At 36.8% G+C, this 13,938-nt stretch overlaps 1 protein-coding gene across 1 annotated transcript in view; it reads right to left on the reverse strand.

The window, feature by feature from the left end:
• ECPAS (Ecm29 proteasome adaptor and scaffold) overlaps positions 1-13,938 on the reverse strand; it is a 132,021-nt gene that overhangs the window by 31,452 nt on the left and 86,631 nt on the right. Inside the window, exons 18-21 of the mRNA XM_044679114.1 lie at positions 10,469-10,583; positions 9,259-9,327; positions 8,151-8,268; positions 7,695-7,862 (exon numbers count right to left, since the gene is read on the reverse strand). Coding sequence (XP_044535049.1) covers positions 7,695-7,862; positions 8,151-8,268; positions 9,259-9,327; positions 10,469-10,583 — 470 coding nt within the window. The remainder of the gene's footprint in view (positions 1-7,694; positions 7,863-8,150; positions 8,269-9,258; positions 9,328-10,468; positions 10,584-13,938) is intronic.

Consider the following 13,938-nt stretch of genomic DNA (forward strand, 5'->3'; position numbering starts at 1 on the left):
CCTGTCCAGGTGCCCTTACTGATTATTATTTTTATCGCATTATGATCTGAGAAGGTTACATTTATTATTTCTGCTCTTTTGCATTTGTTTGCCATGATTCTATGCCCTATTACATGGTCAATCTTTGTAAATGTACCATGTGCAGCTGAAAAGAAGGTGTATTCCTTTTTGTCCCTATTTATTTTTCTCCACATATCAATTAGATCTAATTTTTCTAGGACTTCATTTATCTCTCTTACCTCTTTCTTATTTATTTTTTGGTTTGATTTATCTAGATCTGAAAGAGGAATATTTAGATCTCCCACTATTATGGTTTTACTATCTATTTCCTTCTTGAGCTCTGCCAGTTTCTCCTTTAAGAATTTGGATGCTATTCCACTTGGTGCATATATATTGAGCAGTGTTATTTCCTCATTGTTTATACTGCCTTTAATCAGGATGTAATGACCTTCCCTGTCTTTTTTAATCATACCTATTTTTACTTTGGCTTTGTCAGAGATCATGATAGCCACTCCTGCCTTCTTTTTCTCATTTGATGCCCAAAAGATTTTGCTCATACCCTTAACCTTGAACTTGTGTGTGTCTACCCGCCTCATATGTGTTTCTTGTAGACAACCTATGGTAGGATTTTGGTTTCTGAACCACTCTGCTATTTGCTTCCGTTTTATGAGTGAGTTCATCCCGTTCACATTCAGAGTTACAATTGTTAGTTGTGTATTCACTGACATTTTTTGTATCCTCCCCTAGACCCACTCCTTCTTATTGCACTATTTTCTTTTACACCAGTGGTTTGCTTTCAGCCAGTATCCCTTATCCCCTCCCTTGTTTGACTTCCCTTTCTGTCCCCTCCCTTGTTGTTCCCTTCTTTTTGTTTTTTTAAAGACCGAATGAATTCCCTCCCCCTTCTTCTTCCCTCCCTTTTTGGCCTCCCCACTCCCCTGCTCCCTTTGGTTTATCCCTTCTGACTTTCTCAGTAGGGTTAGATGGAGTTTTTTATCCAGATGGATAATAAAGCTACTCTTCCTTCTCCGGGTTGATTATACTGAGAGTAAGGTTTGATTATTACCTCTTAATGCTCTCTTCCTCTCCTTCTTATGGTAGTATTTATCCCCTCCCCTTCCCATGCCCTCTTTGTGTGTAATAGAATATCTTATTTTTCTTATTTACTCGGATTTTTCTTGGTGTCCCCTACTCTTCCTCCCCTCTTTCCCACCCCCCATGTCATCTTAGACCATTTAGTATCCTGTCTTCTCCCTATGCATTATTCTTCTGGTTGCTATAATAGTGAATATTATAATAGTGTATAGAGTTCACTACAGAGAATTATACATAGCATTTCTCCACCTAGTAATACAGATACTTAGATCTTATTTATGCCCTTAAAGAGTCAAGCTTAAAAGACTATGAGTTTTCTTTCTTTTCCCTCTGTTTCTTATTTACCTTTTCATCATCTTTCTCTTGATATCTGTGGTTGAGTGTCAAACTTTCCAATTAGTCCCGGTCTCTTTTGTGCAAAAACTTGGAATTCTTCAATTTTGTTGAATGCCCATACTTTCCCCTGAAAGTATATGGTTAGTTTCGCTGGGTAGTTGATCCGTGGTTGCAGGCCCAGCTCTCTTGCCTTTCTGAATATTGTATTCCAAGCCTTGCGTTCTTTTAGTGTTGAGGCTGCTAGATCCTGTGTGATCCTTATTGGTGCTCCTTGATATTTGAATTGTCTCTTTCTGGCTTCTTGTAAGATTTTTTCTTTGACTCGAAAGCTCTTCAATTTCGCTATTATATTTCTGGGTGTTGACTTTTCTGGGTCCAGTTTAGAGGGTGTTCTATGGATCCTTTCAATGTCTATATTGCCCTCTTGTTGTAGAACTTCAGGGCAATTTTGCTGAATAATTTCTTTGAGTATGGAGTCCATGTTTTTATTAATTTCTGCCTTTTCTGGAATACCAATGATTCTCAAGTTATCTCTTCTAGACCGGTTTTCTTGGTCTGTCACTCTCTCCTTGAGATATTTCATGTTTCCTTCTATTTTATCAGTCTTTTGACTTTGTTTTATTTGTTCTTGTTGTCTTGAGAGATCATTGGTTTCTAAATGTTCGATTCTAGCCTTTAAGGACTGGTTTTCCTTTTCAATCTGGTCATTTTTGGTCTTCAGTTGTCTTGTCTCACTTTCCAATTGCGAAATTCTGCCTTTTAAACTGTTATTTTCTTGCCAGATTTCTTCCATCTTCCTTAGCATTTCATTTTTAAACTCTTCCATAACTTGTGACCAGCTTTCATTTTTTGGGGGAGGTTTGGATTTTTGTTTTCCCTCCTCTGTTGTCTGGATTTTCTCTGTGTAGAAGTTGTCCAGTGTTCCAGAGTTTCTCTTGATGGTCTTTTTCTTCTGGACTTCCTTATTGCTGGCCATTGTTAGCCCCGCCCCTTTTCCGCTTTGTCTTTGCACTCCGGGTCTGCCTGGGCCTTGCAAGCTTGGGGGGGGGGGGCTCCGATCTCCTTGTCCTCGGGGTCAGGCCTCCTGGTAGTTCCGGGTCTGCCCCTCTGCCCGAGGTTCCTTCAGCAGTCTTTGGGGCTGCTTCCACAGCCATGCTCAGGTCTGCACTGGGTCCTCACTGGAGGTCCAAGCCTGGGCTGGAGATCGTTATTCAAGCCTAGGGCACTGCCTTTGCCTGCGCTGCTGCTCTTAGGCCCTGCCTTCACCCCCGCAGAAGGTAGTGAAAGTCCGTGGGCTGGAGATCTTTATTCACCCCTGAGGCGATGCCTTCAGAGCTTGGGAAAGGCCGAGTTTTAGGGGCCTTTGTCCTGGCCGGAGGCGGTGCCTTCACCCACGTGGGCGCTCAGGGAGAGTCCCAGCCACCTGGGGTCCCTGGTCTTGCAGCGCACAGGTACCGGCTCAGGGGCTGCCAGTGATTTTCTGGTTGCCCCAGTCCTGTTTACCCGCTTGTGCGGTGTGGGGGGTGGGGGAGGGGCTTCTTCCTCTCGTGTTTCAGTGTGAACTGTTTCACCCCTTTAAAGTGTGGAAATGCCCCGATTCTGCGTACCTTCAATGCTGCGCCCTGTTGTGGGGTTCCTTCGTTCCTCTGGACTCGTTTTTATTTCCCCTTGAGGGGTCCTGTGTGGTTCGGTCAGGAGAGATCGAGCAGCTGCTCCTTACTCTGCCGCCATCTTAACCGGAAGTCCCTGCTTTTCTTTTCTTTTTCAAGTCATGCAATTTTTAATTTATTGTGGTGCCATGCTAATTTCCACCTTTCCCAACCATTTTGGTGAGATAATGAATTCTTCCTTAGTAACTGATATTTTAAAGTTTATCAAATACTGGCTTATCAACTTCAATTATTTGTAATGCTTCCTTTCCCAGTCCAGTCCATTGCTCTATCTTTTTATTTTTCAACCAGCATCAAATGGTTTTTTATGATTATAGTTTCATAATACAACTTGAGATCTAAATGTGCCTCTCCTCCCTAAACTACCCCTTGCATTCCTACTTTTTTCATTATTTCCTTTTATCTTTCTAAATCATTTGTTTCTCTAAATGAATTTGTCAATCTTTATAAAATATTCCTTTAGTAAACTGATTGGTAGTATCACAATTTTTATTATATTGACATAGCCCCGTGTAAGAGGGGAAACTAGATATTTAAGGTATGGTCGCCAGGAATCGGATTAGCTCAATTCCAAATTTAAAAGACCCAAATCAGGATGGCTTTTATGGAAGTTTATTTACAATTAGGAAGGTAGGGAAATAGGGAGAGAGAAACTCTGGCCCTGACCAGAGGTCAGGACCGGATGAAGATTTAGAGGCCCCAGCAGAGGAGCACAGAGGTTAATCAAACAAGGCCTTTTACAATTAGAGAGGCAAGAGAGGCCTCTTTTAAGGCTAGAGCCTCCAGAAATGCCAAGGGAGGAGAAAGGAAGTCAGCCTAACTAACCCACGTGACAATTCAGAGGGATGCCTCCTGAGGTCTCAGCAGAGATCCTTCAACACCAAGTTCAAAGCGCCAACTGCCTCCACAGGAAGTTACCATCATATTTAAAAGATAGCATCTTTCGTCACTTCCTGCATCTACCTTCAATTTCAAGCGGACAAATGGCAGCCTCAACACTGTTTTGGACTGCTCAAAGGGCAGTCCCCTGTTCTTGATGTTACTTATTGTCACATGTAGGTAACTGATCTTCCCCTCCCCACTAAGTTGGGTGAGGTGACATTATTTCTGATGGCTAGAGTCTAACAATGAATGAGGATGAGCTAATTCTATTTACACACCCGCCATGAAGACCAAATTATTTTTCTGGTTATTAAAGATTTTTCTTACATTTTTATTGACTTACAGATAATTTACACATTTTGTAGTTATTCTGAATAGGATTTTCCTTTCTGTTATTGCCTCTTGGATTTTGTTATTATGTAAAAATGCTTTTGATTTTTGTGGTTTTACTTTAGAGCCTAAAATTCTACTGAAGCTTTTCTGCTTATTCCCTTAGGATTAAATAAGTAAAACAAAAAGTCTTTGGCTAATACGGGATAATTTTGTCTCCTTTTTGACTACTTTCATTATGTTCTTAACTTCTTTCTCATCTTACTAACATGATTTCTTATAATTTGTTATGATTTGTTCTTTAATCCACTTCTGTTTAAGATACCAATGTTAAGTTTTAATTTAGATCTGTGTTTTTTACTTGTGGTTCCCTAGACTACTACTTTTATTGTGATATGGTCTAGAAAGAATGTGTTTAGCATAATTAGTTTTTACTTTTATACGCAACACATTTCTATCCCCTAAAGATGGTGTATTTTTGTAAAAGCTCCAAGTTGCACTGAAAGATAATACACGTTCCTTACTGGCAATATTCAAAAGATTCCATAAATCTTTTTGTTCTAAACTCAACAATAGTTTGTTCAGCTCTATTCCTCTTTCATTTGTTTTTCTGTTAAATCTGCCCAGCACTAAAGATGAAGGAGTGTCCCATGGCAAAAATGATCCTGTGTCCAACTACTCATCTATGGCCTCAGATACTTCTTGCTGTGTGACCCCTAGGCAAATCGCTTAACCCATACTGCCTTACTTGTATTACACTTCTGCCTTGGAACCAATACACAATAGCTATTCTAAGATGGAAGGTAAGGGTTTAAAAAACACAATTACTAATCAGATCCTCTTTTCTGACTGTTTTATTCCCTTTCACTATGATGAAGAACTTTTCTACTCTTCTCGGTAACAGCTGCTTTAGGAGTTCACATGTATTATTATTCCCTCTTCTCTTGGGCCAGAATGTTATCCACAAAGGCACAATCCTCTCTTGAGAGTCACAGCCTTCCAGAGATCAACTTCCCCCAAATTAAATGAACATGAAATTTCTATGTCCCATCACAGAGACATATCTCTTCCACCATGGGGATAACTCTTCAGAGACACCTTCCTCTCACTACCTTAGTTTTAATATTTCTCCCTTCTGGCATCTCTTCCAAACTTTTGCAGCCCTTCTTTGTGTAGAGACTAAAGCCCTTTGCAGTTTGTCTATGCACTTAAAAGGTATTTATTATCTACTACACTCTCCTCTTTTATTCACCTACCTCACTCTGCAATTTTATCTCATCAAAATAACCTGAGAATCATCTGTAAAGGGGGTTTCTGGGCTTAATTTCATGGGGCTTCAGTTCTATTCCTCCACTTTTACTCTTCTTTTCCCTTTAAATTCCATTTACAGATTTATTCCTTTGTGTAGTTTTTTTATCTTGAAGGTTAGTTTTTCTTTTTAAAAAAATTAACCTCTCTAAATGCAATGTGCACATAGAGATTTAACTTTTAAAGATAATGCACTGAGAACTGACACTAAATGAAATGTTAAATAGAGGGATATATGATCACAGGAAGTTGCTTTTATAATCAATATTAAGGAAAATATTTAAATTAAAAAGAAAATTAATTCTTCATGCTGATAAAGTTCTCCAAATATTCTTTTTATGGAGATGATACTGTAATAATTTCAATGAATCTAGAGTCCTACCATTAAATTTAAACAAGTTTTCATTAATGCTTACTATGTGCCAGGCATAAATAAATATTTGTCATAAAGATTTCTGATAAAAGTCTACTATCTGCAATTAATAAGGAACTGATATAAACTTAAAAGGCTAATATCCAATAAATAATTGTTTAAAAGATAAGAACAGGGGCATCTGGGTAGCTCAGTGGATTGAGAGCCAGGCCTAGAGACGGGAGGTCTTAGGTTCAAATCTGGACTCAGACACTTCCCAGCTGTGTGACCCTGGGCAAGTCACTTGACCCCCATTGCCTAGCCCTTACCACTCTTCTGCCTTGGAGCCAATACACAGTATTGACTGCAAGGTGGAAGGTAAGGGTTTAAAAAAAAAAAGATAAGAACAGGAAGTTCCCACAGGTAGAAACATGAATGATTAATATACTAAACCATGTAGAATGAAGAAAAGAATCATATATATATATATACATATACATATGCAAAAATAATGTATAAAAATAATCATAATGGTCTCAATATCCTCTAAAATAATTAATAAAGAAAGAATTCAGGACAGATCACAGAAGCCAAAGGAATATTTTTGTTACTAATATAAATGGCAATGTAGTATAACAAAGTATATATTATGGAGTTTAAAGTTTCATTTACGAACTTTTTTATTCCTCCATATATATTTGCTTTTTGCTGTTACTAAATCTGAAAAAAAAAAAAGATTTTAAAATTCAAAAGAACCATATAGGATAAGGAAGGTTTTATTTTTCCTATGTGGAGTAACCTGAATTTATGTAGTTAGAAATCTAAAGTGTGAAAAAAATAGTATTTTTTATTTATTACTATATCTTTTAATTATATCTGAAATGATTGCTTCCTCTGTGACCCTCAATCATGTTACAGATATTATTTCAATTGAAGCAATATACCTATCATTTACTTTTCTTTGGATTTGCTATAGAAAGTGGGAATTCAACATCCTAAGCTTCAAATTTAAAAGTGAATCCTTAAAGGTCCTAAACATCTAATAACATTTTTAACTAGCTGAATAGTCAGTTAATCTGACCTAGTATGTAATCTCTGATCTGCTTTATGTAAAGAAACTTGTGGGCTTATTTTTTTTTTGGGGGGGGGTCTTCTTTAGTGCTTTTGAATAGTAGTATTTTCCTGCATTAAAGAGGACATTTCTTGTTCATATTTTTGTAGTTATGCTTCTACAGCACATAAAGGCAAAGATTACAACAAGTCTTTCAATGATAATTTTAAATTACAAGTCTTAAAGGAATTATAATGGGTAAATGCCTATCAAGTGATTTTCTATACTAAAACAGAGGCCTGCCAGATGCTCTGAAGAATAAAAATCTAAGACCTAGAACCAAGAACTTAGGAAAGTGGTTCACATTTAGGGAGTACTTATGGGTTTACAAAGCACTTCTGTCAAAGGAATCCTGTGAAATTGACGCTCAAGGAAGTAACATGAATGGTCCATGTTAAAAGAGCTAGAATTTCAATCTATGTGATCTGAATCCAACTCTAGAGACTCTTTCCATTAATCCAAGGTGCCTCTCACATAATGTACTCCAAGACTTTATTACTCCATAACTATTCTCTTTTAACAAATTTTTGTTGGGTCAATGAATTAACTTACTATATTGTGTTGGGGAGACAAGGGATCTGAAACATTTGATTAAAAAGCAAATACTTGCCACAGACTTGTCGATGACCAATGCATTCCAAATGCTTGTCATAGCTTGACGTATGCCAAGATTTGGATCAAACTGATAGCGATAAAGACGAGGGACCAACTGAGGCAGGAAAGGAGCAAGCTGTTCTCCTGCTTTAGTAGCAATCACATTAAAACCAAAAGCAGCTCCCTAAAAAGGAGACAAAAAGGGAAATATATGCTAAAGTGAACCAAAAATATGCATATCAGAAGAGAGAAGTCACATTAAACACAACTTCAAAGTCTTATGCCTACCAACTTGAAATAAGAGTAGCCTGAACTATTATCTAGCAGCTTTTCCTGAACTGAATGGTATCTGAAAGGAACACAGAATTCTAATGCAATATTTCTTTAGGAAATACATAGTACCCTGTCAATGTAGCACACTTAATCTTAGAAGAAAATAAAAACTGCTTTGTGGTAAAGAGCAGCAGCTTACCTTCCTAGAGTTCCACATGGCATGATGATTGGCTAAATTCATGAATTTATAGACAAGATCTGGTTGACTAAGATCACTGGCCAGAGAACAAAGCTCTTTATAGGTAGAGAGTCCCTGGCTTGGGAAACAAAGAAAAAAGCAGTAATCTATTTCTCCTAATTTATTATTTTTTAAAATCCATGTCACTATTACTACAAATAATATACACACAGTTCATTAAAAGTATACTTATTTTTAAGTGGCAAAAACTGATTTTGGGTTTTAAAAAATGAGATTTTCATACTCACTGAAATTTTTATACTCATCCCAAATCTATTACAATTCAATTAAATTGAACAATCCAGCTATAGAAAAACACATTTATCAATACTATAGGAAAAAATAGGTAATTCAACTCACTAGACTGACAAAGAAAGCATTTTCATATTATGTTCAGGTACAGTTTATATTATAACTAAGCTATAAGAGCTGCTCAAAAGATAATTAGTAGAGTGGAAGGTTGGGGAAAGGAAGAAACAAAACAGAAAGGGAGCCTTACTGAGGAGACAGGCATTGGACTGGAATGATCAGACACAGGGAGAAAGGTTGCCTGTTTGAGGTAAGCTATGGGAACAGCTGGGCTATGGGAGAAATTTCCAGAGTAGAAAAACAATGGAGAATGAGTTTCTGCAAACTTTGACCTGGTTTTTCTTGATGCTGCAACACAAACTGAGGCAGGGCTCTGAGCAAAGTAGATCACCACCAGTAGGGAAGTAGAAAGGAAGAGACTGGTGAATGGTGAAAGAGACATGGACAAGACTGCAGTTTCAGTTAAGCAGGGCTCCAAGAAGAGAAACAGCAGCACAAACACAGCAGATTTTTTATAAATTGAGAGGTCTGAGGATGAGGGGGAGAGGACTACAAAATTTTAAACATAAGAATTGATGGTATTCCCAAAAAATGAGGTTTAACTTATCACAAAAAAGAGCATATATATAGATCAACTTTAGGAGTATCCTATTATGCTAATATTGATGTAATTTTAGAGAAACATCAGGTATTAACATATTTACAATGAAAAGTGATAACATTTATTTAAAAAGATTTAATTCTATGCTGTTACACTTACCCATCTGGAGTTTTGCCAAGGGATACCCCCTGGAATACCACAGTCTCACCAGAAACTTCATGCTTAGTTCTAGAATGAAAACAGAACTGGCCTTAGATATTTTTTTCCATACTGCTTTAGTTGTTGATTGGTTTTTTTAAAAAACACTTACCTTCCATCTAATCAATACTGTGTATTGGTTCCAAGGCAGAAGAGTAGTAAGGACTATGCAATGGGAGACAACTGACTTTCCTGGGGTCACAGCCAGGAATTATCTAAGACCAGATTTGAATGTCTCTATGCCTGGCTCTCAATCCTACCTGCCAACCCTGGTTTAGTATATTTATATGGACTTTTTTCCAAACTGGTATTTCTTGAATTATACTGCAGCAAATACTTATTGACATTTACTCTATACCAGATCTACAGATGTTAATTTGCCATTTTTATTTGGCTAATCAGCTCTAAACAAATATATAGAATGTTTAAGTTACCCTATTAAAAATGGATTCCATTAAAACCACACTGAAGTGTGGCCTACTAAAAATAAACTAACCTTCCCAAAAAAGGCAAAATAATACAGAACCAATAATCAAAATCACTGTCCTGTCCGAGAGACAAACTGTAGGGGCACAGATGGCAAAATGCAACCTTATGGAGACTTTTTTCTAAATTTACTAGCTCTCTCCCATTCAACTCACCAAGAATAGTTATTGCATTTTTTCAAATCCACTGTTCTAGTATTCCAAGTAGCTACTGTATCTTTTTATTGTTATCTTTCTCTCTAGTAAACAATACTAACTATACATTTCTATTTGGTGATACTTGAAATGTTCTAGAAAGCATCATAAATGCTATGTAACTTAGAAATTACTTAATATACATGGAAAAGAAAGGCTGAATTCCCTGCTTTCAGAGAACATTCTGCTTTAGTATTTTTTCATCCCAGACCTGAAATTTTATTAGCATGTTAACTTTCCACCTTCCTCCAAAAATGTAGACATAACGCCTTCTCTGTAACTTATACAATTAGAGATCTGCCTGCTTAAGGACTGACTAGTACAGGGTAATTGAGCCAGTTAAGTATCAAAAGAAAGACTTGATCTTTTTAGGTTAGTCTACTACTAAGCCAATTATATTACACCATATTTCCTTTCCATGCATTTGCATAAGTACATGCTAACATTTCCCATCTCTGAATTCAGTTTGAAATAATGTAAGTTTACCTTACCTTTTCCCAGTCATCAGTGTTTCTACCAGGGTAGATACCAGTTCCTGTTGATCTTGTTCACTGCCCAGTTCATAAACCAAACCAAGGCCTTTTGAAGCAACATCCTGGCTAAGTTCTACAAAAAAATTTGGACAATATTATTTTATAGACCTACATGATATAGCAAACGCATGCTGAAAAGTTTAAATAAGCTGATAACCAGCCACAATACATATTAATTCATAGCATTAAAACAATTGAGTTCATTATCATTAAGAAGCATTTATTTTTCTGATCAGTGTATATAATTTTGTACTAAAAACTTTAAGAGTACTACTATAGATATAGTTTCTCAGGAAACTTTGAACTGAAGATGACACTGAAGTTGATATATGTATACTACATAGAAACCAAAATAATTATATCCAGAAACAATATCTATATCCTATTAAAATCAAATTCAAATTTTCACCTAGCTTAACTAAAATTGAACATTTCCACATAAACATTATTTTAAGGAAAATCAATGAAAAAAATATATGTAAAAGAAAATATTCATAAAGGTCAAAAGAAACATTACATACTCCCCTCTCTCATTTCTTTGTAAAAATACATTTGCAGAAAAAGCAATGCCTACTAGAACAACAAAGTGCATAATAAAAACAAAAATCAAAGTTTAATTTCCCATTTAAAGTGTAAGAGTGATAAGCCACTTTTCCAATTAAAAAACCTATCTTTAAAAAAAACAAAAACAAAAACAAAAAAACAACCCTTACACCATCTGTTTTAGAATCAACACTATACATTGGTTCCAAGGCAGAAGAGCAGTAAGGGCTAGGCAATGGGGGTCAAGTGACTTGTCCAGAATCACACAGCTATGAAGTGTCTGAGGCCAGATTTGACCCCAGGGCCTCCCCTCTCAATCCACTGAGCCACCTAATTGAACCCTAAAAACCAACTTCTCTAATCCTTCAAAAAGAACAAATTTTATTTTAAAAAAAATTTTTTAAAGGGATTAATTCAATAAATGGATGCCTTTGATGCATTTTTCTGAAAAAAAAAAAAAAAAAAAAAAAAAANTTTCTTTTCTTTTCTTTTCTTTTCTTTTCTCCTGTCTCCAGTTTCTCTCATCAGGGGCCAAATCTTACTCCTCCTACCTCCAAAATACCTCTGTCATCTCTAATTCCTTTTCTCTACTCTCACAGCTAACACTTCAGTTCAGGCCTTCATGAACTCTCACTTAGACCATTTCAACAAATTAACTGCTCCCCCTGTCTCAAATCTCTTCCCCATTTCAGCTTATGCTCCAGAATTCTGTCAAAGTGATTTACTTTAAACACAAATCTGACCATGTCACTTTCATACTCACTGGCCTTCTAATGCTTCTAGAATAATATTTAATGTTTAGCTTTTAAGAGTTTTTCATGGCATTGATTCCCATCTATCTTTCTGGACTCATTATACATTATTCCCCTCCCACAACTGCAATCCAGCTAAAAAAGCCTTTTCTCTGTATCTTATGTGCAATACTCTAGCTCCTATTTCCAGTCCTATGTACTGGTTGTTTCCCATACTGGAAATGTCCTTCTCAAAGAATCCCTCTCTTTTTTTAGAAGTCTTTCTTGATTTCTTCAACTGCTAGTGCTTTCACATTCAAAATACCCTAAATTTAATGAACTACCTTGGTTTCTCCACTTTCTAGTTTTCTTGAATATACAATATTGGGGCAACTAGGTGGCACAGTAGATAGAGCACTGGGCCTAGTCAGGAAGGCCCAATTTCAAATCTGACCTTAGGTATTTACTCCGTGTGACCCTGGACAAGTCACTTCACCTGTTTGCTTCAGTTTCCTCATCTGCAAAATGAGCTAGAGGAGGAAATGGCAAACCACTTCAGTATCTTTGCCAGGAAAACCCCAAATGAGATCATAAAGATTCAGACACAACTAAAAAGCAACTAAACAACAAAACTCCAATAATTCTTATTTCTATGAAAATAAATTTCAAATTTATTTATCCAACCTCTCTCCTGACTTGTCTTGTATCATCAACTGCACGTTAGAACTGCTAACTGGACATCTCAAAGACATCCTAAACCCACTATGTCCAAAACAAAATTATTATGTTCCCCTCAAACCTTCTCCCCTTCCCATATACTCTTTATTCTCAACTCCTCCCTGTCTCTCACACCATATGCACAATCTGTCACCAAACCTCACTAATTTTACCTTTATAATATTTCTTCACATTTGCTCCTTTCTCTGCTCTGGTACAGCTGCTATCCTGGTTCAAGTACTAATTACCTCATACATGAACATCTTTTTCTTTTTTTTCTTTTTTTTTTTTAACGCTTGTACTTCGGTGTATTGTCTCATAGGTGGAAGATTGGTAAGGGTGGACAATGGGGGTCAAGTGACTTGCCCAGGGTCACACAGCTGGGAAGTGGCTGAGGCCGGGTTTGAACCTAGGTCCTCCTGTCTCTAGGCCTGACTCTCACTCCACTGAGCTACCCAGCTGCCCCCCATGAACATCTTTAAGAGCATTCTTGGTTGGTCTCTCTATTCTATTTACTATTGTGCTTCCATACTAATATTAACACACAGTTCTAACCATGTGTTACACACAGTCTCTATCTCCATAAAATCCAGTGACTCCCTGTTACCTCAAGAATCAAATATATAAGTCCTGGTTGGTTTTTAAAGCCCTTCCCAATCTAGCTGCATTCTATTTTTTCCATCTTCTTGCATTTTACTACTCTCTCTGGCTTCAGAGAAGATTTTTAACATCTAATGGGAAAAGAATTGCTCATGCAGAAATAATTCGAGAATTACTATCATCCCTCCAACTACCAAAGGAGTTGGCAGTGATTCACTGCAAAGGGCATTCTTAGGACAAGACTTAGTTGACAGAGGAAATCATAGGGCGGATATGGCTGCACTATATGCTGCACAAAATGCTCCAGCTTCCATTATGAATCTCTCTGTGATATATACTACAGATCTAGAAAAAGCATACAAAGAGGTTCAGAAGTGGAAGCAAAATTTTGGAGCTAGAAAAGAAAATGGGATTTGGATAGCATCAGTAGGAAAACCAATTCTTCCAAAAGCATTTTACTCTTTCATCTGCCAAGCAATACACAAAATGGGTCATTTTGGGACACAAGCATTAATCAATACTGTCAAAAGAACTTGGATAGCTTCAGGAATTAGCACTGTGGGAAATAAAATCTGCTCAGCTTGCTCTGCATTTGCACAATATAACCAAAGCATATTTAAACAAAAAGCTTTTGGTGGTCATCCACTAGATCATACACCATTTGAGCATTTTCAAATACATTATATCAACATGCCCAAATCAGGAAATTTTAATTGTTTAGTAATAGTGAACCAACTAACTAGATGGCCAAAAGCTTTTCCATCTAGTAAAAACTCATCAAGCTTTGTAGCCAAAATCTTATTGAAAGAGATCATTCCAAGATTTGGTATACCACTG

Source organism: Gracilinanus agilis, chromosome 1, assembly GCF_016433145.1.
Source record: "Gracilinanus agilis isolate LMUSP501 chromosome 1, AgileGrace, whole genome shotgun sequence".
Lineage (NCBI taxonomy): Eukaryota > Metazoa > Chordata > Mammalia > Didelphimorphia > Didelphidae > Gracilinanus > Gracilinanus agilis.